The sequence below is a fragment of the Apostichopus japonicus genome, chromosome 2 (genome assembly GCF_037975245.1).
Source record: "Apostichopus japonicus isolate 1M-3 chromosome 2, ASM3797524v1, whole genome shotgun sequence".
NCBI classification, from domain to species: Eukaryota; Metazoa; Echinodermata; class Holothuroidea; order Aspidochirotida; family Stichopodidae; genus Apostichopus; species Apostichopus japonicus.
Genome location: NC_092562.1, coordinates 21,479,656 through 21,505,596, shown reverse-complemented (window position 1 = coordinate 21,505,596; position 25,941 = coordinate 21,479,656). Strand labels below are relative to the sequence as shown.

Sequence of the window (25,941 nt, the reverse complement as noted above, 5' to 3'; positions counted from 1 at the left end):
TTTAATAAAATCCGGATTTTTACGTAGTTCGGCCTACGTTTTAATACACACAGTGGAAACCTTCCTTGATAGCGATTTGGTCATGCAATTACTCCAATCTTAGAACAGAAATGCAAATAATCAGAAGAAACACGTGATTTAAGGGCAGCTGTGTCTAACATTAGATCGAGACTGCTCGACTGTATAGGCCTCTTATAGTAGCTTAAATCGTGCATGGGCGGCGATCCGTACTTCCGAGTGGGGGGGGGGGGATATGACCTTGTTGACTATCAGAGCCTTATGAAGCGTAGCGCCACCATTGGTTGGCGCGAAGCGTACAAGAAAATTTTGGGATTTACAAACCCTCTAGATGGCCGGAAACGGCACTTCCCGAGGTTTCCAAGCGGCATATTCCCAACTTTAAAATAGGGATATCATGTCCGAAATATCTCACAATCAGGATCCAAAATACTTTTTTTTTTTAATTTCGGGTGTTATTTTGGGAAAATTGCCCCTGTCAATCTTGTTTCAGGCGCTACGTTAGAATCTTCGAGAGCTCTTTTATATTATTCGATGAAGAAAATGACCTCACGCAGGCTATTATAGGCCTATACACATGCAATACACAATTACACATAGTTACATTCCTAGGTACCGATTGCTAAGGCATCCAGGTGAAACGTGCATTAAGCATTACCCTGGTAACATGAGATTCTCAGCTGTTCGAGGGAACATGTACGTGTGTAGGCCTACTATAGTGCCTATATGAATACTATGAGTGTGCATATATGTACTATATCAATACCGTGGGCGCAATAATACATTTTCTTGTTATAGGGCCAATGAAGCCTACAGTCAACTATTCTTGCTTTATAAAGACGGTTTATTTGAAAAGATCGCACTGCGTTTATGGTAGGCGAGAAATGAAGCTAAAAAAGAGCCGTACATTCACGATGATGCATAAATGTAGGCATGAAAATATTCTTATCCCTGGCATTTGGAGGGGGGGATATGGTGTATTACATCCCCTCCACCCATTTTCATGGGGGATATATCCCCCCTCCCCCCCCCCCCCCCAGGATCGCCGCCCATGAAATCGTGTACCGGATTCTCATTGGCAATGATACGCGCACCCTTCAAACATATAGTAATATTTGTTTTGTTGAATCAGTTTTCACCTTAAATCTTTTTCATTACGAAAATGAAACCAGCGGCACTTTCAATTAGGCCTACCCTGCGCCGTTTTGCCGGATGCGCATGGCTCAGTTCAATATTTCTACTCATCAACACAGCATTATAGCTATAATTAAAACGACATTTAAAGCAGACATAGACCCTCGTACACATATAATGTTTAATACATGGTGTCGTTAACACGGTGACTAATTAGGCCTACTCGAGTCACTCACGGGCCACTATAAAAACGGTACTTCGCGGAATCAGTAATAATAGGCAGACACACATATATTATAACAAACGCCCTCTGAAAAATCGTTACTATATTTAGAATTACAAAGTTTCGCTTGGGTACCCCGTGCATAATCCAAGATGCACTTGTTTTGTTGGAACTTCCTTGAAATGTAGAATTCTTTAATTGATGAAAGTATAGATTCAATGTTAAATTGTAAAATACACCCTTTTCTTTCCTTTTCCGTTTTCGTAGCTAGCTATCATTCATCGGTTGTTACAACTATTGGTTCATATTACAATTAATATACCAGATATGAAAACAGCCATTTGAACGTTTATGGGTTCTTAATATTTTGAGCCAACATCCAAAATATGTTATTGTAAGTCAACAATAGGTATCACCGATAACCCGGCATGTAGCTATATGAAGGCTACCGGTTATATATAGTTTCCGTACTTACCGTTATATTGCGATGAAGTTCCCGAGTCAGCAAATATGTAAAATATTCAGTGTCAAGTTTCCCAAAGTTTGAATTGAACCGAAACTATAGTCTTTCATGGATGAAATCGACCTGCTGATTTGTAAAGTTAAACGACAATATTTGTAGGTCTGAGAAGTTTGTAGCCTGTTTATTTTATTTCCTTAACTATACAACTATACAGTGATATGGTTATACTTCTTATAAGACTGAGTGTATATATGCAGTCGGATACACCGTGAATCGATCGAACAACAAACAGAACAAAGTCCGCAGAAGACTACTTCTGTTTTGATAAGCAGTAACTGGAAACATTTTGCGATAAGAAAGCCCGGCGTCAAGACAACTAAAGAAATATGATGCCGTTGTATGTATATAGTACAAACAGGATCTACTGCTTAACTGCATACCTTTGACTTACAGAAGCTATAACTGAATTCAAATTATGACGGCTTGTTTCTATAGAATATACTCTCACATAGATATGAAACTATCTATACCGTACTCATACTATAGAAGCACCTCATTTTGGTCATCTTGGCAATTATGTGCAGTTAAAAGCAAATATGCCGGCTAAAAGGAGAACGAAATTACAAAGCCGGCTGTATACAGGCTTAAAAGATATATTGTTTTGTATTATACTTTTAACATACAAATAATAAATGAATATTATAATAACTTTCTTAATGTTTCTGTTTTCTTGGACTGCTGTTATACTGGGGCGAACATACGGGTGGGTAGAAATGGGGGGGGGGGGCTCAAATCGATGCCAAGCCGGTCCCAAAATTGGAGCCGATTTAAGCGTAGGCATTACATTCTAAACATAAGGATAATAATACAACCGTGAGGTAAAATAAGAAATTAAAAACGGTGTCTCTGCTTCAGGCTTTCGTCTACATTTAAAAAATAAAATATGCTGCTTCTTCCGGGAGCTACGTACCCGAAACCCATCGCGGTTTTGTAATGCACTTTCCGCCAGTGGCGGCGGAACGGGGGGGGGGGCTTGGGGGGCACAGCCCCCCAATGAAAAATTTGAGGGAGCAAATGCATGATAAGCCCCCCAATATTTACCAAGGCTCCGAAACGTGCATCTGCCCATTTTTCAATGTATATATACTTGTTGATCTGTCCGATGCACACGTATACTATTTAGGTGTAATAATTTTAGTAAATGCTGGGAGGACCCTCGGCCCGTCCCCTGGCAATAGACCACATTGATTGTCTGTATCATAACCGGCCTCATCGAATATTAGTGTTTTAAATAAGATTGTAATAAGCTAAACGCTACACTCATCAAAATTTGCGTTTACACTATACGAGTATACGCAAGGCGTGGAACATGGCTCTATGTTTAAACGCAATCAATTATTTAACGTACAAAAGCACAATATTAGCATTTCACCTGTGTATAGGGTATACATGCATTCGTGACAGTGCTTGGTTCATAGAAATTTGTTGGCAACTGCACATGGTTTTGGAATTACCCATTTGTTGACTTTCTGTTTTTTCTTATGACATTTATTTAATTATTGCATTTAATTGCAAGTAGTAATTTACCACACTCAAAAACGTCTTTGCGAGTATACATTACGAGTTATAGCTGCTCTCTTGAAACACCATCGTATATACAACTTACAATGTTTTTACAGATTTTAACGTGCTATCTGAGAAACTGCAGGCTTGAGACCCATATTTTAGGGCTAGGTATTCGCAGCATAAAACACTCGGGAAGTGCCGTTTCCGGCCATCTGGGGGTTTGAAAACCCCCAAAATTTTCTTGTACGCTCCGCGCCAACCGATGGTGGCGCTCCGCTTAGATAGTCTCCACACATTAGCCCCCCCCCCCCCCAATAATTTTCGCGTTCCGCCGCGCCTGCTTTCCGCCAAGCGCGTATAATTTGCCAAGGGAGGGGCGAAACTGTAGGCAAACTCTCAGAGCGGTAGATACGGCATTGCAAGATATCTAAGCGTAGCGCCATGAGTTGGCGCGAAGCGTAAAAGAAAATTTTGGCTGAAAATGCCTCCCAGATCGCTGGAAATGGCACTTCCCAGGCCTTGTAAGTTGCATCTTAGCATTTTCTTTTTTGAAATTACTAGCGATATCATAAAAACATACAAAAGTAAGCTCATGGGGGGCTGCCCCCTTGCCCCTTAATTAATACCGACATTAAATAAAATTAATACCGGCATTAACTATACCATATTTGTTTAGTTGACATTGCAACTTTATTTGCGCTATAGTGTAATATGCAATGTGACAAGTTTCCAGCTCTTGTGCCAGGCGTGAAACTTCCCCGTTAGTTCATCCAGAGACACTGATGCGACATTGTACTCGTCAGGAGTCTTCCAAGCTTTACATAGCGTAATGCTCTTCGAAGATTAACAAACCGGTTCAAAGCATTGCGAAGGCTGGTAAACATCGGATTGTGTGGGATTGGGAGTCAACATTTGTCAATAACCTACAAGTATCGTTCGCTTCTCGACGAAAATCACGCAGAAATTGTACTTTTTCTATCATGCGTGTCATTGCCTTGTACTTTGCTTTCTGCACAGGGGGTATGAAGCTTCCAAAAAGTGGGGGTGGGGGGGGGACAACATCACACCACAATTAACCACCACTCGTTATGCTATAAACTGATACACACCGGCCTTATCACTTAAATATATATGATGTGTTAGTATGCTATCTATGCTATTATGGTGCACGTGAATAATGAAAATAAAATACTAACAAATTAACAAAGGCTTAAGATATATTAAAGGGGCACATTTTATTTGCCAGTAGGTCACATTTGCTATTTTGGAAAAAAAGGTAGAGGCATGTGCCCCCGGTGCCCCCCCCCCCCCGGCTCCTAACCCCTGCTTGTGTTTCATGGTTAACAACAAGTGGTGTTCCGATGTTAAGATTTATATCTAAATTATGTAGCATGGATCTAAAATATATAACTATTATATTTGAATTTTCATCGGTTACCGTGACATCAATTTACATCCAACCTAACGCGAACACTATACTGTTACTCTCGGTGATCTGACTGAAGTTATCTCTGACTATGAAAACCCGTGATCCCATTGTTGCTAGAGTTATTTAGCAGAGCTTATCTGAAAAAAAGTGCTATACCAATCTTTAAGCAACATGTTACTAGTCCAAACTCCGGGCAAAATTATAACTCTCGATCGTTCTTATATTGTATGGCTTACATCGGCTTACAAATCCATTTGAGCACTACTCGGTAGTTCTGATCACTCTGTAGTCCTCCCTATTTCTTCATATAAAACAAGAATGTCACATTGTGGCCTCAGTTCGCTGTCGACGAGTTACGCAACTGTTTTGAGTGCACTGATTGGAGTGTATTTTAAAGCCAGAATGATTTGGATGACTACACAAACACTGTAACGCATTACGTGCGCTTTTGTCAGGAGATCAGGATCGTATTGGCAAGCTAGGTCAACTCTAAAAAAGGCCATAAGCCTTAGGGATGCAAAAAGGACTTACCGTCTCCGAGTTGATAACAAATTTGAATCCAGGGATCAAAAAAATATCGACTCTCCGGGCTCTCTGGTCAAGTATTAACCTTACTACTCAATAAGGGTCCTACCAAATCAGCTTATCCCGATGATGCTTATTCCCTATCCAGTGGCGGAGCTAGGGGTATTTGTCGGGGGGGGGGGCGGGAATGGTCTGTAGGGGCACTTTCGACAATATCTAAGCGGAGCGCCACCACAGGTTGGCGCAGAGCGAAAAGAAATTTACTGAGTAAAAATGTTCCCTAGATCGCCGGAAATGATCCTTTCCCTGCCTTGCTAATTTGCAGATTTAAAAGAATAAATAGGTGTCATCGCCAACAAAATGTGAAAAATGTCAATAGGTAGATGAGAGCGCAACAAAAAAGTAAATAAGTAAAAAGTGGTGAAAAGCTGAAAAGGGCGCCAGTAGTCCATTTGAGTCCGTCAAGGGTGGGGGGGGGGCATCCGCACTTACGTCCGTTCAAGCACTTACGTCCGTTATCATGAAATGTTTCGAAAAACAGGTTTTAAAGTTCTTGAATTCTAGCTAAGCTGCCAAAGAAACTTGATACTTTCCAATTTGCTTACAAATCCAGCAGATGTGTTGATGATGCAATTTCTATTAACTAACATGAAATGTTGCAGCACCTTGAAGAGAAGAAATCTTATGCCAGAGTCGTATTTCTAAACTGCATTTTAAAATCATCAATGACCTCAAGCTCTCTGTTTGTATTTGTAATTGGATCTTAGATTTTCTTTTAAATCGTTCTCAAGTTGTCAAAATGGGACATCCCTATGTTCCGACGATATTTAAGGTAAAGCTTGTTTAAGCATGTTATCAGTTACTGTCATTATTTGTTCTGCCTCTATATGAAAGAGCGTAATTTAAAGTACAGATGGTGTGAAAATAGGGAGGATCGAAGGTGATATGAACCATTTAAAAAAAATCTTTGGTTAAATGTTGATATTACTCCGAGCGAGCAGATGGAAGGGTGGGGGTTCAGTATGCTAATCTTGCTCCTCTTGTAGCTCAAAATCTAAACGGTCATGATATGAAAGTTTGCAAGTGCCATGATAGGCCAAGATCTCAGCTATCATGTGGTGGGTAGGATATACCATGCAGTTGGAAACTTCTATCTATGTATTGGAATAAAATCATTGATACGAGCCTCGCTGCACACGATATATCTATAGAAACGGACCGCTAAGAGATTTGACAAAATTATGAGTGATTCGAATCACCCTGTTAATGGTTATTTTAATTTGATCATACCTTCAAATCGCCGTCTCCGTACTTTTAGGGGAAATAAACGTCTAATGGATAGTTTTCCCCATCTGCTGTGAAATTATTTAATTCGTCATAACGGGTATCTGCATTTTCTTTTAGTTTTTATGCTAGTATTTCTAGTTTTGCACTTTTTCACACTTTTCAGCTTTTTTCTACATATTTTTACAAATTTGCATTTGATTATTTCCTTCACTTTTAAGATCTCTTACACCTCTTACACTTTTTGGCATACCTTTACATACTTCTTAAATTGTTATATTTTTACATATTTTTTTATATATATTTCTTCACAATATTTTTTTATAAATTTCTTACACATAATTACGGAGCAGGAGGAACGTTTTGATTTTCGATATGTAATAATTTTTACATTGGTTGAATAAATGATTTGAAATTTGAAGAAGAAAAAGAGGATAGATATGTACTTCGGTTTGTAAAGCGTCGTCTAAAGTTTCACTAAATTTCGTTGTCAATGAACCTGTTGTGAACTTCCCGCGCTGCACGATTTAGCACCTACCAATCACAAGCAAGTTATTTACTGATCTGGTTGAACGTCAACAAAATAAAACCGTGTCATCTACGGTGATAAACTGCAGATCAGAATTTGAAAATAATGAAAATATTGGACTTATTTTTTTCGTCTAGTCTATCACTATAGTCAAATTCGTCAGTAAGTCCAGATATTTCAATGAACTCTGTAATTTAACTTCTTTTAATTCTTTAAACTTAAAAACTAATACGAAATATATTGGATTACGAGTTTGAAACATTTGCCAAAGTCGTATGGATTAATATTTCCCACTAAACTACCAAACGGCACTGATTGTTCAATCGAGGAAATTTAAGACACTCTTTCCTTTGCAATGCAACATGATAGTTAACAATAACAGAAACATTAGTAGACTATAATGTTATAACATCCTCTTTAAAAATACAAGGAATACAAGGAAACTAGCGATAACTACATATCTACCTTGATCTCGCTTATAGATAACTGCATCAATACCGTTTATGAAATCCCGTGGATTCAAAGTGTTTGCGATAAGCCGCCTCTTATTTCATACTGAGAACTACGGTGGATAACTTACAATGTCTTCTTTTTCTAACACGAATATGGATATACTGATATGCGCATGCACATCGCTGTGGAAATAGGGGTTGAAGAAATCACCTAACTAGATTCGGTGACTTTATAGGCCTACGTAAACATTCAAAAAGAGGGGGCGATCGAAGTCAACGGTTCGTGATAATCAGGCTAATATTCCGATTCGAACCCGGGCCTCCCGCTTTATATGCGGACACCCTTATAACCAACTAGGCTATGGACACTGATTGAATGTCCAGAGGTTCGAAACCGGCAAGGAAGGTCGTATAATTCCACTGTATGTATTTACCACTTGTATCTAACAATGGTATAGTTATGTTTTATTGACAAACTTTGCAGTATACTCTGAAGATCAATCATGATGCCGTTAACCAACTCGAAATCATTTATGATTCATAAAGTCGGACTTCTCTCGAAAGAGATACTTAGAACAGACTCTGTTACATGGGATGAAAATAAACGTCAAAGGCAAATGAATATATAAATAATTGAAATTCTAGTGAGTTGGAAATACAAGAACAGTGGAAAAAACTTCCAGACTCCACCGGGATTCGAACCAGGGCCTCCCACTTTATTCGGAAGCCCTAAACAACTAGGATATGGACGCTGATTGAATGTCCATGTATATAACTACATTATACGTTTGAATTAATCGACATACTTATATACATAAATCAAGTAAATTTCAGCTCTCGGCATTAATATACACAGTTCAACGTACTAATTTGCCAAACATGACGTATAGGTCGGTTTGTTTTAAGAACATGGATCGAATAGATCAGCTCTGGCGCCACTTATTTATTGTAATTGCGGCGCTCTTCTTAAATAAACAATTTTCATCTTGTGTGAATGACAGATACCTGCTAGAATTTTGGCATACTTTTCCAGCAACGCTGTAAATGTGTCCTATCGTGTAAGGGCATAGCAGATACTTCCTACTAAAAAGTTAGAAAGAAATTATTCGTGTTTCAGTTAAGTTTCATCAAAATTAATGTTGCGTATCTCGTGGGATGGTCAAATATATGTACAGGCCCAATAGGAGGTCACTTCACGCGTAAATGAACCCTTGGATATGCAGTAACAAAATTGACGTTTCTGTCAAGTTTTCGTCAATCGCTGCTAGTATTTCTCGGATCCGCCGGCTAAATAAAATATTTCGGTCATCACAACACTTTTATGAGGAGAATTATGGTCTAGCAGACCAAATTGTCTAATCATCGTTATTGAAGTCTCCCGTGAACTTCATATAATCATCCCATTTGCTTTCGTGTCTTTGGAAGGAAAGTATAAAATAAGCTCAAATTACTCTAAAAGACCGAAATAGAAGGTTGAAAAACAATTGAGCTAGAATATATCAAATGAGTGATGAGTTACAAGCAAAAATCCTTTCTCCAAATACTGTAAAATACAACACTTTCATTTTCTACAGGCTACCAACATATATATATATTATATATATATATATATCAGGCGCGTATCCAGGATTTTCTAATCCGGGGGACGCGAATTACTATCTAAGCGGAGCGCCACCATCGGTTGGCGCGCAGCGTTCAAGAAAATTTCTGGTTTTGATACCACCCAGATCACCGGAAATGGTACTTCTCGGCCTTGAAATGACCAACCAGATGTACACTTTTTGCCTGAGAACGAAGTATTTCCCAATAGTTTTTTTTTCCATCCATATAACGGCTTTTATAAAACTCCGAAACCGGACACTACACACATAGGCGTAGGAGGCGAGGGGTGCAGTCCCTTATTCTCCATGACTAATGTAAAATATAGTTTTGACATAATTGGACCTCCATGCTTTTTCTCCATCCGCATAAGACATTTGGTTGTTTACATTATCATCCCGCGGTACACTGCGCAACTTTGACGGACCGTACGGTACACGATGGCATGTAATGTAGGCTAACAACCGCTGCTTGCTTATATGATATTGACATGAACATGTTGAACGCGCGCGGAGCGCGCGAAAATTTTTGGTTATTTTTTTCGGGCAAGTCGGACAGTTTTGAGGCTGTTCATCCTGGAACGCCATTTTCATGCTGACTGATATGATGTGATATCTGCTGTTTGCTTTACAAATTCGAACACCGGGCGCGTAGCGAGGAATTTGCCAAGGGAGAGGTGATGCCTGTAGGCAAAGTATCTAAGCGTTGCGTCACCATAAGTTGGCGCGAAGCGTACAAGAAAAGTTTGGCCGAAAATCCCTCCCAGGTCGCTGGAAATGGTACTACCCAGGACCATTTGTTGGCGCGAAGCGTGAAAGCAAATTTTGCCGGAAATGCCTCCCAGATCGCTGGAAATGACACTTCCCATGCCTTGTAAGTTGCATCTGAGCACTTTCAATTTTGAAATAACTAGCAATATCATAAAAAAAAATATGCTGAAGGGGGGGGCGGTCGCCCCCTTCCCGAAATGCGTCATGTTCCCCGACGACACGGTCGAGTTCGAGACCAGCCACAGTTGGTTTCATAACACAATTCTACAATTGTTTAAGGCATATATACACACACACGCGTTATGGTATAGACCATATATAGTATATAGATCACGAGTGAGAGAGGAAAAATGGAAACGTCAAAAATGGAGTTGTCGGTGTAAGGGGTAGGGTGAGGCACACGCCCCTTCCGAAACCCTTGATCCGTCACTAGCTACCCTGTGTGTATAATAGGGATCAGCGCTGTAATGATGTCACTGTTCCTCTTTCTCTTCCCGGTGTCTTGGCGTTTTTCTTTTCTCCCTCCTTTTCTCCCTTTTCTCTCTTTCTTCTTTTTCTTTTCCCTTCCTTCCTCTCCTCCTCCTCCTCTTTTTTCCCCCTCTTTTTTCCTTTTTTCTTCTCTTTTTTTCTCTCCTCTTTTTCTTACCCGGGGGGCGCGCGCCCCCAACGCCCCCCTGGATACGCGCCTGTATATATATATATATATATATATATATATATATATATATATATATATATATATATATATCGCGAGTGGTTTACATAACACTCTACAACTCAGTAATGTCTATATAAAATAGTTTCCTTGTAAATGTCGGGAAACTGTTAAGTAATATAGAGGAAGATAAGAAACTTCATTAGGATGAGGTATAAGGGTGTGTTCGTAGGGAAGAGGTGTGGGCGTGAGAGGGTATCAAATTGTATTCTGTCTTCTCTCTAGAACGGTCGAAAGTTATAAGCCGGTTGTATAATGATATTAATTCCTGTGACAATATGTAGGCTATACCATACACACTTTCATGTATTGGGAGGCGTTTATTATTCGACAGCTTAACAAAGATTTATTGAAAGCGATGAACTATCAGCAACGAACTGCAATAAATATCTAAAACGAAACTTTCGCTTTTATTACATTAATTTTAGTTTGGAACGATCACAATGACAAATTTATAGGTCATTTTCTACTCAGAATTTGCAATATTGCTGGCTCGTTGTGTCGGCGAACATTTATATACGTGTAAAACGAGAGTAAAATATCTAAATGAAACTAATCTATAGGAATAATTTCAATCTCAATGAATCCCTTTTGGTGGGTCCTACAGAAGAGAGGAGTCATCAGTTTGTTTTGGTCAAATGTTCAGATTAATTATTCCCGAATTATTCTGAAAGTCTGCCAAGAAATTAATATTGTGGCTGCCTGAATGCTTCAAACATCTGATAGTCAAACTTCAGTTGTACATATATAGGTGAAAGGTCAAAATAATACAAATAATGATGCAAGTCAATAGAAAGTGACAGGCGGGCTAAGGGGGGGGGGGGGGTTGAGCGGTGAGGATGCACTAAGCCCCCACAAAATTTCAATATTCAATTTTAGGGTGAATCTGATGGGAAGTGAAATACGAGTTTGTGAGTCATTAAAGTAATGGGTGGTGGTGTGGGATAGGGGTGGGTTTTGATGGATGCATGACTATCTTACTGAACACGTTCAACAATCATGCGAGTTAATCTGATCATGTGGTAATTATAATTTTATAAGTTTTATTGAAGTCCTGGTACTAGCAAGCTGCTTTTGGTACAACGAATGAGACGTTTGAATTTCAATCAAAATTTAACGTAGCAATTGTTGCCAAAGAAAATTGGGTTTACAATTTCCCGCCTCATATACCGTAGACATCAGTAGAGCTCACTGGAGTAAACCGTACCCCTTTAAGGTAAGTACCGGTAGGCTACTGGTACCGCCACCAGTTAATACAGTGCAGTCACAAGCCTCCTCGACAATTGCGTCAGGTCAAAGGAATCTTCTCCGACAGGTTCGCAACAATGAGGTACAATACACGGTCACGTGTGCAACCAACTGTAAGGCAATCGGAGGAGGTAATAACAGGGGAGAATCCCCAAACCGATTGAATTACTGTTCGAGGACTTCCGTCCGAGAGTAAATCCGGGACAGAAGAACGTACGGAAGCTTGTACGCTACATAAAGATCTCTAAGCTTAAGAAAAGAACAGATGAATAAAAATGAGAATAATTACGACTCTACCTAATTCCATTGGACTCAGTGACAGCTAACGTAGACGTTGTCGGGAAAGAGAGTAGGGAAGGTGTAGGCGAAGGAGGGGGGGGGGTAGGATGGGCTAGTGTTTCACATTTAACCTTAACATGTGACATATTTCGTAGGATAATGACAACATTGGTTGTGCAGTAATGAATGGCTCTTGCTATATATGCCAATGGGTAAGTCATATATGTTTTAAATTGTCGTCAATTCGGAAATCAGCTTTCCGCGTATAATCTGCCTAAATATGTGAGAATAACGATATGAGCCATCCCATGGAACATCGTTATAATATCATATGGCAGAAGATCGACCAGAATGTCACTTCACCAACCATAGTAAATATGTGCTGCGTACTTTAGCCTGCAAAATGGTCAAGTTCTCAGCAATGACCCCTTGTTAGGAATTAAGGTCGAGTGCGCCAAACTTATTTCGAGATTTTCTTTCGTGGATTATTTTTCTTCTCTCTGCCCTTCTTGATCTCTCACCCACATGCATATCCTTCTATTTCCTCTCAGCATTCACCTTGTACAAATGAGGCTGGCTTCAGTAATTACAAAGGACTTCCTTGAATGGACAGGTGTATCGAATTTGCTAATCAAAGCAATGTGGATAATGTTTTGTAAATGTGGATAACGTTTTGTAAATCAGATTCATTATAACACACTTAGCAGTGTTGAATAGCCATGTCAAGCTCCCCCCTAACCTCCCCCCGCTAACATTTCCCACTCATCACATTCACCATTGGATAGATCGTTAGCCTAGAAACGAATGACAATTCGCATTTTTCTTCTAATTAGTATACAGCATACGTATAAAAGTGGGACAAGGTGTTTTTAAAATATTGCTTCCTCGAGATGAATCTTATAGTGGTGGCCTCCTGACTCTACGCTCTAGTTTTCAAACAACACCGCACCACGACAACAAGACGTTTTAATCCAAAATATTCAGTTAAAATATTAATTTAGAGAGGACTAAAACGTGACAATGCTGGTTCAATATTCAAACAAGAACTATATTATATATAAAGGTTTTTGGAGTATTCCACCTCACGTAGTTGAAACCTATATATTTGTTTGGTTTTATTTTAATAATAGTCATCAATAAAGTGTAAATTGGCCACCAGCGGCCTAGTTCCAATGAGTATAGCTCTCTGTTCCTGATAGGCTACGTACGACCAGACAACAACAACCACAGTATATACGCACATCTTAAGAAAACGTGACTTCAATTTACTTTGTTGCTTCATATCAAGGAACTGAAACCGAAACAGTTTCGGAACTGAATATAAAGAAGAAATGTAAAGAATATCAACAAGAACGTCGGGAGAAGGCACTTAATCTATTTCAATGACGTCACGATCTTTAATAATTAAAGATTGACATAACACAAAATAATTTTTTCTCACCGATTGACAAGTAACTCATTAAGATAAGGTTAAAGGAAGGAAACATGGACGACGCGTTGACTTCCTTCAACTAATGGACAAAGACTAATTAACAAGGTCATTAGTACTTCCATCAACTTTTAATCACATTTTTCTCATCGAACGAAAGTTTTGAGCAACGAATTTGCTGAGCTATAGATTTTCGTTGTTCTAAATTTAGAAACGTCGGCATTGTCTATATAGCATATATGACATGGTCATAGTTTACGTCATAGGCCTACAGGGTTTCATATAGCCTCAGCCGAGTCTGCTCAGCGGCGCGGATGAGTCTCTCAGCTCTACATAAAAATAGGAAAATGCTACGGCTGTTATATTTTCCTTCCCTTTCTACACATATACGCTTCACATCTTTCCATAATATGTGAAACTTATATCTTAGAAAGCTAAGGCTGAATAGATTTTCTGAAATTATTTGCGTAGTTTTCTTGTTCTTATTTTTGATGGGTTTAGAGATTAAGGTACTCAATAGTGACTTTCAAAAAGCGAATGTTAACCTGAAATGCACCAATCATATTTGCATCTTTTGTCAAAGTTGAAATATAACTTTGTAACAAGGGACCTGAAAACAAAACATAACTGTTATGGTGTCGTGACAAGTAGACAAGTAGAGGCCGGTCCAATCACAGGAACGAATCACTCACGGCGTGATGATGATAGTAAGGATCGACCCAGCGCATTTGGCAAAGAAAAATTGGCCGATACGCCTCAACAAAGGCTAGGTTTTATACTGCGAACAGTAGCGTAGGAATTATCGAGGATGTGTTCGTTCGTTTGACGTGCGACGGGGTGGGGCAGTAGGTAGTTATTCTTCGCTCCAAAATAAGTCTGGAAAAAAAAGAGCAAGGATTGATGCGTCGGCCTATGGGAGACATTCGAGCTGCCTGGGGGAACCAAAGGCGCCCTGCAATCCAACCACTATACATTGTTTATACCGCCCCCATCACATCAGAAATTTCCCCTTCAAACGCGAGTCAAATACAGTTCTGTTAGTGAAAGTGATTGGATTGGTACTGAGGGCATCCGCGGTAGGCCTCTGTATGGAATTGGTATAGCATCAAATAAATGTAAATGGGATTTGTATGACGTCAAAAAGGGCAGCAGTATAGAGTGTACGTGTTCACTCCTCTTTGTGGTGGGTAATAATTGTGGTGGTTAACTTGAGGTGGGTAAATCGAAAGAGTTGGTGGCGTCCCAATTGTGTCGTCACTAAAGTTAGGAACTTTAGTCATTACGGTCAGTCATTGATTTTGATAATATGTTAATAATAGTGTAAAAGTATATATAGGTATATATATATATATATATATATATATATATATATATATATATATATATATATATATATAAAAGTATAGGCCTATTAGGTATTTTAAGTTAAAAGAACTTACAGCGGGATAATTTGTACCAAACAATAAGTATAAGATAATATCACTGAAAACCGCTACTTTAGTCCAAAAAAGGTCACTCAGATAATAAGAGACGGCCAATGCCATGCAACAATGAACTAGTAATGGGCAGGCAAATAAGATTATACTTAGGCGATATTTAAAGGACTGGATATAGGTTTAGCTCTTTCATATACTGAGGTATACTGAGACAAGCATGTGAAAAGCAAGGACAATAGATTTTAGTAGCTATACAATCTGAACGAAAGGGATTTAGTAGAACACCTGATTAAAGTAATCACTGTACAACAGGTTGTTACGCAAAGGGTTATTCGCATATCTTAAAACTTAGACATAAAAACGACTTGAAATTAGGTCATATCGAAATGTTTAAGTGTTTTCTTAACATGGCTAAGACGATGATTTGCTGAGAAAATCTCTCGGTGCAAACTGAATCTACAAAAAAAGGTTGACACGCCGCTATAAAGGATAACTTACGGAATAAAATGTCACACGGATTTGGCGTCAACCTAGTGTCAGCATACCATTCATTTAAGGCTCAGGTTGGATATTGATTATACGTGTATTTGTGTGATTTCAAAGAGTTTAGATGATGCAACAATGCAAAGAATGGCTGTAAGCCTACAGTTTGTGTGTCTTTATTTGGTGAGTATCGGTATTTAGTGGATGAATATGCATTACTTGTGAAGCGACCACGAGACACACCACTACACGAATCATATATGATTTCACTGTTGATGTCTAGTCGGTCTACAGTTTTACTGATGCATGTGTATGGACCGATTGCACGTTTTCGTTTGGTTTCACGCGCTGCTGCGTTTGGAATCAATCATAGACCCATGGAATCATTGCGGAACTCGGCACAAGCACCCCGTTACGCAGCAAATATCGCTACAAAGTAAACACATTTCGCGCTTACTCTTTTCATAACTTTCAAAGTATAGCACTCAGAAAACTCTTTCTTATGTCAGTTTGAAGAATATTGTGTCTTCTTTACAATAATGTGTCGTTAATTATTATGCGTGTAAAATAAACCCCGTACTTTTTAATCTGAAAAAGTGAAACCACTTCGGAAAGCAGTGAACGTCTTCAAAATGTCCCTATATCTCTCAATGCTTAAAATAAAATATAAAATAAAAAAATGCTTACATTGTGCTTGCTGGTATTGTCATTGCGTAACGAATTTCTTTCCTATATGCCAAAGAAAGTTCGTTGACTCTTCTCTCTAGTGATACCGGTATAAAATTTAACTTGATTGGTCAATATTAAGGCTCGTACTTTTCACCAGCAAATCAAAAGCATCGTAAGAAATTTGTGAAGTCCATCTTTGGGCGGCTAGTCTGAACACAGCACAGTGTGCAGTGCTCTCACAACAATTTCGAAGAGTGAAAACCGCAACGCTTCCTGTGCACAACAACAGCATTTAATTCTCCGAAAACGGGCCGTTTATAGGGCAAACGTTTCCATATACTTCGAAGACGACAGCGTAAATCGAGACTTAGGCTCGTAACTAGTCCATGTACTGTCTTGGTAGAAGAATAATTTCATTGGTAATGTATTGAATCATCGCCTTGCTGTCTGGGGGTGAATCATTACTTCAACTGAAACTATACATTTTTGCGTTGCCCAAATATAATGGATTGTTTCAGGGGAACACGTGAGATTAATGCATCCTCAATTGGTTTTCAACTTGTCCTCAATTATTCCGTGGTATATGAATACATTTTGGAAATTTCCTGCGAAAAAATTTCACTAAATAACTTTGAAATTATGGTTGTCATCTCATTTAAAGGGTTTCTGTATAGTTTTGGGGTATGCCGAAAAAGCATATTTCTTGTTCAGAAGTCGTAAAATAGTGATCAACAATAATACACCAGAGCGTGTTCTCAAAAAGTAATAAAAAAATAAAAAATTGTTTTAACGAACATAGCCTATATCAATAATGTGAAATATTATGCTATTGTGGGTTTCACGTTATTTTGCTTAAAGTTCATTATGGGTTGTACAAGGAGTTAGAAACAAGATTTCGGTTCATTGTAAGTTCGAATTTCGTCAAATCTTGTAATAAGATAAGCCTAAAATTAGAAATATTAGAAATAGCCTAATATTATTGACTCAAAATCAGAATTACCCTGCCAAGAGTGCGATCAGCTTAAATTATTTTAAAAGTTGTTACATAGATAAAATTGTCCAACTGTCATGTTTTTTGACCACCGATTTTCCAACTATTGAAGATTCAAGTCCAATTATTAGGAGGGGGAGTGTGAAACCCCCTCCCCTGTAGCTACACAAAGTCAACACAAAGTGTATCATTGAAACAAGTCAGTGACCTGACTATAATCAAGCCTTGAATAATTCTCATCCTTCCCATTCTTCTTTCTTCACCCAATACTACTAAATTAAATAACGTTGATCAAAGTTGAACATTCTACAAACTTACGTAAGCACGTGTGAAAACCGATGCAAACCTATGGACAGAAATGATCACTGGAGGAAATCTTAAAGGTAGTCAGTATAGGCCCCAAATTATAGCACGCTATAAATGCTACAAGGTTTTCAAAAAGAACATTCCTGGAGGTCTCTCCTCTCCAAATTGTTCTCAGACACTTTTAAGGAACACACAAGATGATTGAATGTCCCACGGTGAGGAAAATTTTCTCGAAGATTGTAATAAAACCAGTTTTAGAATTTTGACCAAAGGTGACCATATTTGAATATCTAGCATATTTGGGTGCAATACAGCATACCTTTAAATGCAGCACGTTTCTTGTTTTGGTGTTATGCACAAATAATGCGTGTATTCAAATGTGTGACGTCACTTCATATAACGGGTATAGAGTTGCCCAGCTAGCTGACTAAACCCTGCTCGTATACGTTTCATCATGTTAAAACCGATCAATAGGGCGGTTGTGTGACCTCATTGCTGGTAGAAGCTTCTGGTATGTTGTACGTATATGGTTGGCCACAGTGGACAAAAGGTAATATATTAATAGTACCATATATTCAAGTTATTGGTTACAGTAATTCGAATATATGGTATCATTAATTCCATGGAATTGTTGCAACTAATCAAAATGTAGTGTGATATCGATTATATTGTGCAATTATAAATGGAATATATGGTACTATTGAATGGAATATATGGTACCATTGAATGGAATATATGGTACCATTGAATGGAATATATGGTACCATTAAATGGAATATGTGGTACCATTGAAGCGAATATATGGTACCATTGAATCGAATATATGGTACCATTGAATTGAATTTGTGGTACCATTATTCCCCATTTAAACCAACCAATGGCAGCATTGATTTTCTACTGGCATTCGCCAATAAATGCACTGCTTCCGCCGATAGATACATTGCTTCCGTCAACAAATCAACCCGCCGATAATTCAAGAGGCATATAGGCTTAGGCCAATCAGCGTACGTTAAAAAAATTAGACCCGCGAAAATCTGCCACCCCCAAGTTGCAGAGAATTTGCGTCGAAGGCATATAACAGGGTCTATATATAGTTTCTATACTGGCACCGTACAGTCCTCATAATTTAGCAGGGTGACCATCGTTTTTACACTAGATCTATAGTTTTGTTTTCACTTTTCTGGGGTTCTAGCGGTCGAGACCTTATTGTCACTTGGCATCCCATTCAAATCTATATAGATTTTAAGACTATTTCCGCGTAAACTTTTTGTATCATGAATGAAATAATAATAATGCATGCCTGGATAAGTTTAACACTGTAATGTAAGTAAGCCTAGGCCTCCTATTAGGCTAACTAGCTAATCGTCAGCAGTAGTATAGTACTTTATTTAGATACTCAACCTAACAGTAGCCCACAAGTCACATTCTCGCCGCGCGCTCCGAAGCTTTCCCTATACGAGTACTTTAAATGGTTCAATACAGTAAACCGTAAAGTACGGGTTTTAATGGCGGAAGGAGTGCATGCATTTATCGGCAGATGCTAGTGGAGAATCTAAGCTGCCACCATGGTTGGTTTAAAGTTAAGCTATATGCTTTAATGGTGCTATGAATTCGATTTAATGTTACCATATATTCGATATCAACCTGTTGTGTGATTGGCTGGAATTAATGGTATATATATTCGAATACATGATGCCATTAGTCCCTGAGTTTTGCCCGCTTTGGCCAACAATATAAACGAAGGTCTCCTTGGCCAATCAAACCAACACACACATTAAAACAAATAATGTTAAGTTATCGATGTTTCGTATACCATCAATGATACGAAGGATCCTTCGTATCATTGATGGTATACGATATCTTACCGGGTAGGCCTATAGAAAATACCTATTATTTTATCACACATACTAGTTTCACGATTGTTTGTTTCCTCGGATAGAACAGACTGCCTACTCACTTGTTCCTCATAATCATAGGCGTATATAGAGCCCAATTTGGTTCGGGTTGGGGGGGGGGGGGGGGCTCTAACGACTTGCCCGAAAAATATAACTTAACTTTAACCAACATGTTAAGGTACATATCATATAGGCATGTATCGATTATTACATCGCATGCCAATTACATACAATCATTTGCCGTGTTATTACCATTTTTGGGGAAGTCGTTACAATAATAATGATAATAATAATATAACTTTAACCATTGAAACTTTTTTTTCTTTCAGTAGGTGCCCAAACAATTCTCAGCATATTGCCCGATTTTTCACAAAAATATATCATGGGGGGCTGCACCCCCAGCCCCCTCCTACGCAGTGGCGTAGGAAGGTACTTTTGAGTGGGGGCTGAAGACTGATGGCCGGTCTGGGGGAGGGGTCTAAGGGGAGGGGTTGTATTTTTTGGCATTTCCAGGTGGCCTCAGATGCAATTTGGTGCAATGTAGTACACTTCAACACCCACTCCATCTTGTAAAAACTTTTGCATTTTCCGCACCTGGCCTTAGATGCAATTTGGTGCTCCAAATGAGATTTTTTTCTCATTTGGAAATGAAAAAGGGGTTTTCTGACTTGCGAAGCGGGGGGGGGGGCGGAATGATACTTCCGGCCCTCCATATTTTTCACTTTTTTTAGCATTAACTTGCTGTATAGTTTATGAAGCGTTCACGTGCAGTAAAACCAACGCTGACTCGTTGAACGTTGAACTCTAAATTGACTTCTTGTGTATACATTGTCTGAAACTGCGATACACACACACATACACCAGGGGCGTATCCAGGGGGGCGCAACAGGCGCGCGCCCCCCCTATTGGCCGTCACCAAAAAAAAAAGTTTAGCAAAAAAAAAAAAAAAACAATCCATGACGACCTTTATGTGAGATGTCAGTGATCGCTCAACCCCCCCCCCCCCCTCCCGTATGCTTTATTTTTTGTTTGCCAAAAAAAGGTTCTGGCGAAGTTCGGCGGCATAATAGTTTTAGAAACATAGATGGTAATTGTGTTTGTATTATCACTATAAACACTAAGTGACATGCCAGCCATACTAAATTGTGCATTTTGTGTCCATATTTACTGGAAATGTTGCTTATTATTAAGGTCGAAAAATGGATCACATATGGCCATGGGCGGCGATCCTGGGTGGAGGGGGGATATATCCCCCCATGAAAATGGGTGGAGGGGATGTAATGCACCATATCCCCCCCCACCAAATGCCAGGGATAAGAATATGTTCATGCCTACATTTATGCATCTTCGTTAATGTACGGCTCTTTTTTAGCTTCATTTCTCGCCTACCATAAACGCAGTGCGATCTTTTCAAATAAAGCGTCTTTATAAAGCAAAAATAGCTGACTGTAGGCTTCATTGGCCCTATAACAACAAAATGTATTATTGCGCCCACGGTATTGATATAGTACATATATGCACCCTCATAGTATTCATATAGGCCCTATAGTAGGCCTACACACGTACATGTTCCCTCGAACTGCTGAGAATCTCATGTAACCATGCAGGGTAATGCTTAATACACGTTTCACCTGGATGCCCTAGCAATCGGTACCTAGGAATGTAACTATGTGTAATTGTGTATTGCATGTGTATAGGCCTATAATAGCCTACATGAGGCCATTTTCTTCATCGAATAATATAAAAGAGCTCTCGAACATTCTAACGTTGCGCCTGAAACAAGATTGACAGGGGCAATTTTCCCAAAATAACACCCGAAATTAAAAAAAAAGTATTTTGGATCCTGATTATGAGATATTTCGGACATGACATCCCTATTTTAAAGTTGGGTATATGCCGCTTGGAAACCTCGGGAAGTGCCGTTTCCGGCCATCTAGAGGGTTTGTTAATCCCAAAATTTTCTTGTACGCTTCGCGCCAACCAATGGTGGCGCTACGCTTAGATAGTCAACAAGGTCATATCCCCCCCCCCCCCTACTCGGAAGTACGGATCGCCGCCCATGCATATGACACCATTTTGCATTTCAGCCCTTCTTCGAGAGCAAAAATTGTACACCCCCTCCCCTTAGACCCATCCCCCAGGACGGCGATCATTCATGCCTGGCGCCCCCCCCCCCCCTATTGGAAAATCCTGGATACGCCCCTGCACACACACAAATTCACTACCATTCTCAGGTTCCCGTTACATGTTGTTACTAACGTCTTGTATGTCTTTTTCAATGTTTGGTTTTTTCAAGCTCGTTAAATTTTTGTCAAATTTGCAGCAAGTACATTTGAATAAATAAATAAACAGATAAATGAATTGACGTATACTTGACGTCAATAATGAAACCTGCTCTAGCTATTATATTCCTGTACATAAGCAGAAAACTGCTGGGCTATTATAATATGACGATAATCTTCCCTCTCAAGTTCCAGCAGCTCAAGAACACAAACGAAAGAACAGTCAGACCAACTCAGACAGTGCTTGGGTGGGAGCGGGAAGGGGGGGGGGGTGGGGAGGCGGGAGGCAGATGGGCTGTGAGGCAGGTTAGTACAATGTAATTGGTAGTCGGCCTCCTACGGTCACATATATAGTCCTGTGTCAGGGTCCCTGCAATGAGGAGGAAGACACGTATCGCAGTACGGCGCGGGGTATTTGTATTTGGAGATTGGGCTATAAGAAGTAAACGAAATTGGCGAAAAGCCTAGGCCAGATATTGTCAGCCTACTAGTTGTTCAGCCTACCCGCTACACATTAGGCTAGTTTTTAGAACAACGGAAAATAAAAGTATTGGACGGGGGGTCCGCGGGTGGGGGAGGAGGGATGGTGGGGGTGGAAGCACATCCCGGTTACTGAAATATTGTCACATAGAATATGATGAGGAAGACGGATCATATCCCTCCATATTGCCGCCGTCACATTGACTTGATTAGGCTAAGTCAAATTCGCAAGTCCGTTTCCGATATATACCAAGGCAACACGATAAAAGACTTGCTTTGTTAGTTCGATTATTATACCCCCCCCCCCCATACCTTCCTCCACACTCCTACGATCACAAAAACAGCTAGGCCTGGCATAATTGGGTAAATATTAACTATCATGTTGCATCGTGAGAATGCACAAATAGCACATGGCCTATATATATGCACAATGTCAATGTTTGTGTTTTGTATTATGGCTATTTATGTGATCTAGTGCGATTACAACTCAATTTATGTGTTGTTGTTTTTTACATTTGGCTTAGGATTTCTAGCTAAACATAAAAATAGAACACTTACCTTATTTGCTTTGAATACCTTATGATCTAGATGTTCCTCAAATTTCATGTTACTTCACATTGGTTATACACACATAGATTTCAGATAAGATTAAACTGCTCTCGGTTGAACATTCAAACATTCAGTCCGAGTATACCGGTTAATGTACGTGAAAATCTGTGTAGAAAAAAAGTACCTTAGAATAAATGTTCAGAGTTCCATATCGTATACCACTACTACATGTAGAATTGTACTCTCAAAACCATCACCTTGCTACGGAAGGATATAAGGGTCATTATCTGCAACCAACATCGAAACAGGAACAACAACAATAACACTGAAGCCCCATGCATGTGTGATTATGGAATAACATTACAACAGAGGTGTCGTTACAATACAGCGATCCGTTAACAGGACGTATGCACAATATTAAATCATTCTAGCCATGCTTGCAGTTAAATGACAAAATTAACAATTCAAAGCTTGTGACATCTTCGAATCGGTTTCATTTAATAAGATAAAGGACGTCACAGTGACATTGAAACAACTTTATGAAATGTTTTAACATTTCTAATCTAAAAAAAAAAATTGTTGCAGATATCGAAGTCAAAGACTGGGCGACAGTCGGTTACTGGTTAAACTACCTTACTGCACCTCAATTTCGCCACTCAATGAACAAAAAAACAAAAAAAAAAGAAGCAAAAAAGCTTATTTCAAACTAAAAGTTAAAAAAAAAGATAAAATATGGCAACCTCTATTTTAAACATGACCCCAAAAAACTTCAGTTATATGCATGCAGTAGAGCCGATAAATAGCTAGTCAGTTTGTTTTTACTCATTTAAGGCATGCATTGTGTGAGTAACCTATACATTCTCTCTGTTTATTCGTTATTTTGTTTGTTTGTGTTATAATGCAGGGGGTCAACCCACTCTTGTAGTAACGAGTAATCAAACCCGGTCAAATTACAGCAAAATTTCGAAAAGAACTCAAAGGTTTACAATTGTAAACCGAAGTACCGTAGTGTTTACATTGAAAAGAACGGTACAGTACAGGCAGAACTGTTTACAAGTCTTTTCAACAGTAACTTATTGTGCATTAAAACGATATATATATATATATTATACACACATTTGAATAGCCACGAAAGAATTCGGTTTTAAAAAGGAAGGGGTAGTGACCCATGCAGGGTCCAGAGCCGTATGTATGGCTCTGGCAGGGTCGTCGACATCGACTCCCATACAGCCTGATTGAGGAGGTCTTCTCTTATAACAAGTTCTAGAGGTGAAACAATATATATACATTTAGGCTATAAATTAGTTCTATAATTAGAACTAATCCACCGTTGTGCTAAGAATTATAAACTCTTAAGTCTAAGTCTGGCGTTGGGAGAGACTGTGTCCTACCCGCTATGATTTGCGCCCGAACTGTTCTGAATTCTCTCCACTGCATGGGTCTGTAACTAGGTCCCCCCCCCCTCTCTCTCTCTGCGGGTCTTACGTCTCTAGTGGACAACAGTATGAGCGAGTTTTCCAATGCAACGTGAAAGAGCCATTTGATCCACCAACATATGAAATCAATGTTACTCGATATAACGTCTATTACTGAACAAATGGATGTTTTCTCTGATAAGTTACCGTATAAGTTACTGCAATGAAGTTGCACAGAGTAGGCCGATGGATCAAGAGTATCATGAAAGTAAACGTGTACCCTCCTCTCCCCTACCCTCCCCTACCCCCCTCCCGTATTGATAGTGATACACTGTTATTGACTGGGATTGAAGGGGTCCGCATAAGGGTGAGAGCAGTGGCATTGGGGTCGAGGGAGCTGCAGAATTGTTAGATATTTCTTGTGCTCTTGTGGATGTTTTATGCATAAAAACATGTCATAATTGAACCTAATTTGGCCTACTCTGAAATACCGTTTATTTTTATAGACAGCTTATATTTCACGAGCGAGGGACTCTCCTAGCCTCCACCGACTACCACAACGTGGGTGGACTGTTTGATACTTATTTTCAAGTAGGTTCATTAGGTAGCAAGAAAAAACAAAGGCTTATAGCCTACCAAAAAAATTCAAACAAAATTTCATGACAAATTCTGCCTTTCTAATGCTTGAAAAACTAACAAATTAAAACTTCTCAGCGGGGGGGGGGGGGGTTGCTCGAAAATGGGATGATGGCTGGGGCAGGGACTTATTGAACGTACTTCTATGTGACATCTACGGTGCCTCGCGATTGGTTCGATAAAGACAGGCTTTTCAGTAAATTCAATTGACTACCTTGTTTTCTTTTGAAGCCAGCAAAAGTAATCACAGTGAAGAACAATGATATACCGAAACATGAAACTTTATTTTGCTACGTACATTGTATCTATTATCTAAGATAAACGTATCTCCGCGTTTAAAAGTATAAATCCATCACAGACTTACCTATATTTCCTTAGTATAGTATAGTACAGGTCGTCCTTGTCAAGAAAGGTAATTCACAACAATTTGTAAATATAACACTGGCAATAAAGGAACAAATTATTGTGCAACACAGTATGTACATGTACGGTGATATTAGCTAGTCAGTAAATCCGTTGCCCGTTTTCACTAGGTCTATATTTCAATTGAAACTCAAAACAATCATATACAACGTCATGATATAACACACAAACACACAGCAATACTGAAATACACACCAAAAGGTATTTTCCAATTCACAACAATTGGCACTAATTGAAACTTGCGTTTAACTACGGAAATAGTTAAGAGCCATTCAATACAGAAGAAAAATCACATATAACATTTAAATATGGATAAAATGGACACTCGTAGAGTGTGAATGAAACTTTCGATGTTTAAAAAAAAAAAGAAAAAAAAAAAGAAGATATTAAACCGTAGGCAATAAATCTACTGTTACTAACGCAATGTCAGATTGTCTATACCCTACTTATATCGCCTATAATGGGATCATAACTCCCTAGATACAATTGTATCAGTGAATGCATACTATGATATTTACATTACATAGGCCCTATTATATATCTGGTATTTGGGTATAAGAGCTGGTATTGCCAATATGGTGAATTGCAATGACAAGGAGGAAGAAGAGGAGGAGGGTGGGGTTACTTTTTCCCCGAAAAAAATGAATGAGGAGGCGATAAGGACCGGTATCACACCCTTATCTCGTTTGGTACGTTCCAGATTAAGGGTGTAC

The 25,941-nt window shown here is 39.1% G+C and overlaps 1 protein-coding gene across 2 annotated transcripts in view; it reads right to left on the bottom strand.

The window, feature by feature from the left end:
• Positions 1–25,401, bottom strand: part of LOC139982128 (uncharacterized) — a 71,979-nt gene extending 46,578 nt beyond the window's left edge. Inside the window, exons 1-2 of one of the 2 annotated variants that reach the window (XM_071994730.1) lie at positions 25,170–25,401; positions 22,764–22,919 (exon numbers count right to left, since the gene is read on the bottom strand). In XM_071994730.1, coding sequence (XP_071850831.1) covers positions 22,764–22,811 — 48 coding nt within the window. In that variant the 5' untranslated portion in view covers positions 22,812–22,919; positions 25,170–25,401. Of the gene's footprint in view, positions 1–1,850; positions 2,092–22,763; positions 22,920–25,169 lie in introns of those variants that run through there. The other variant, XM_071994743.1, reaches the window with a different exon arrangement.
• Between the last annotated feature and the right edge of the window lie 540 nt (positions 25,402–25,941).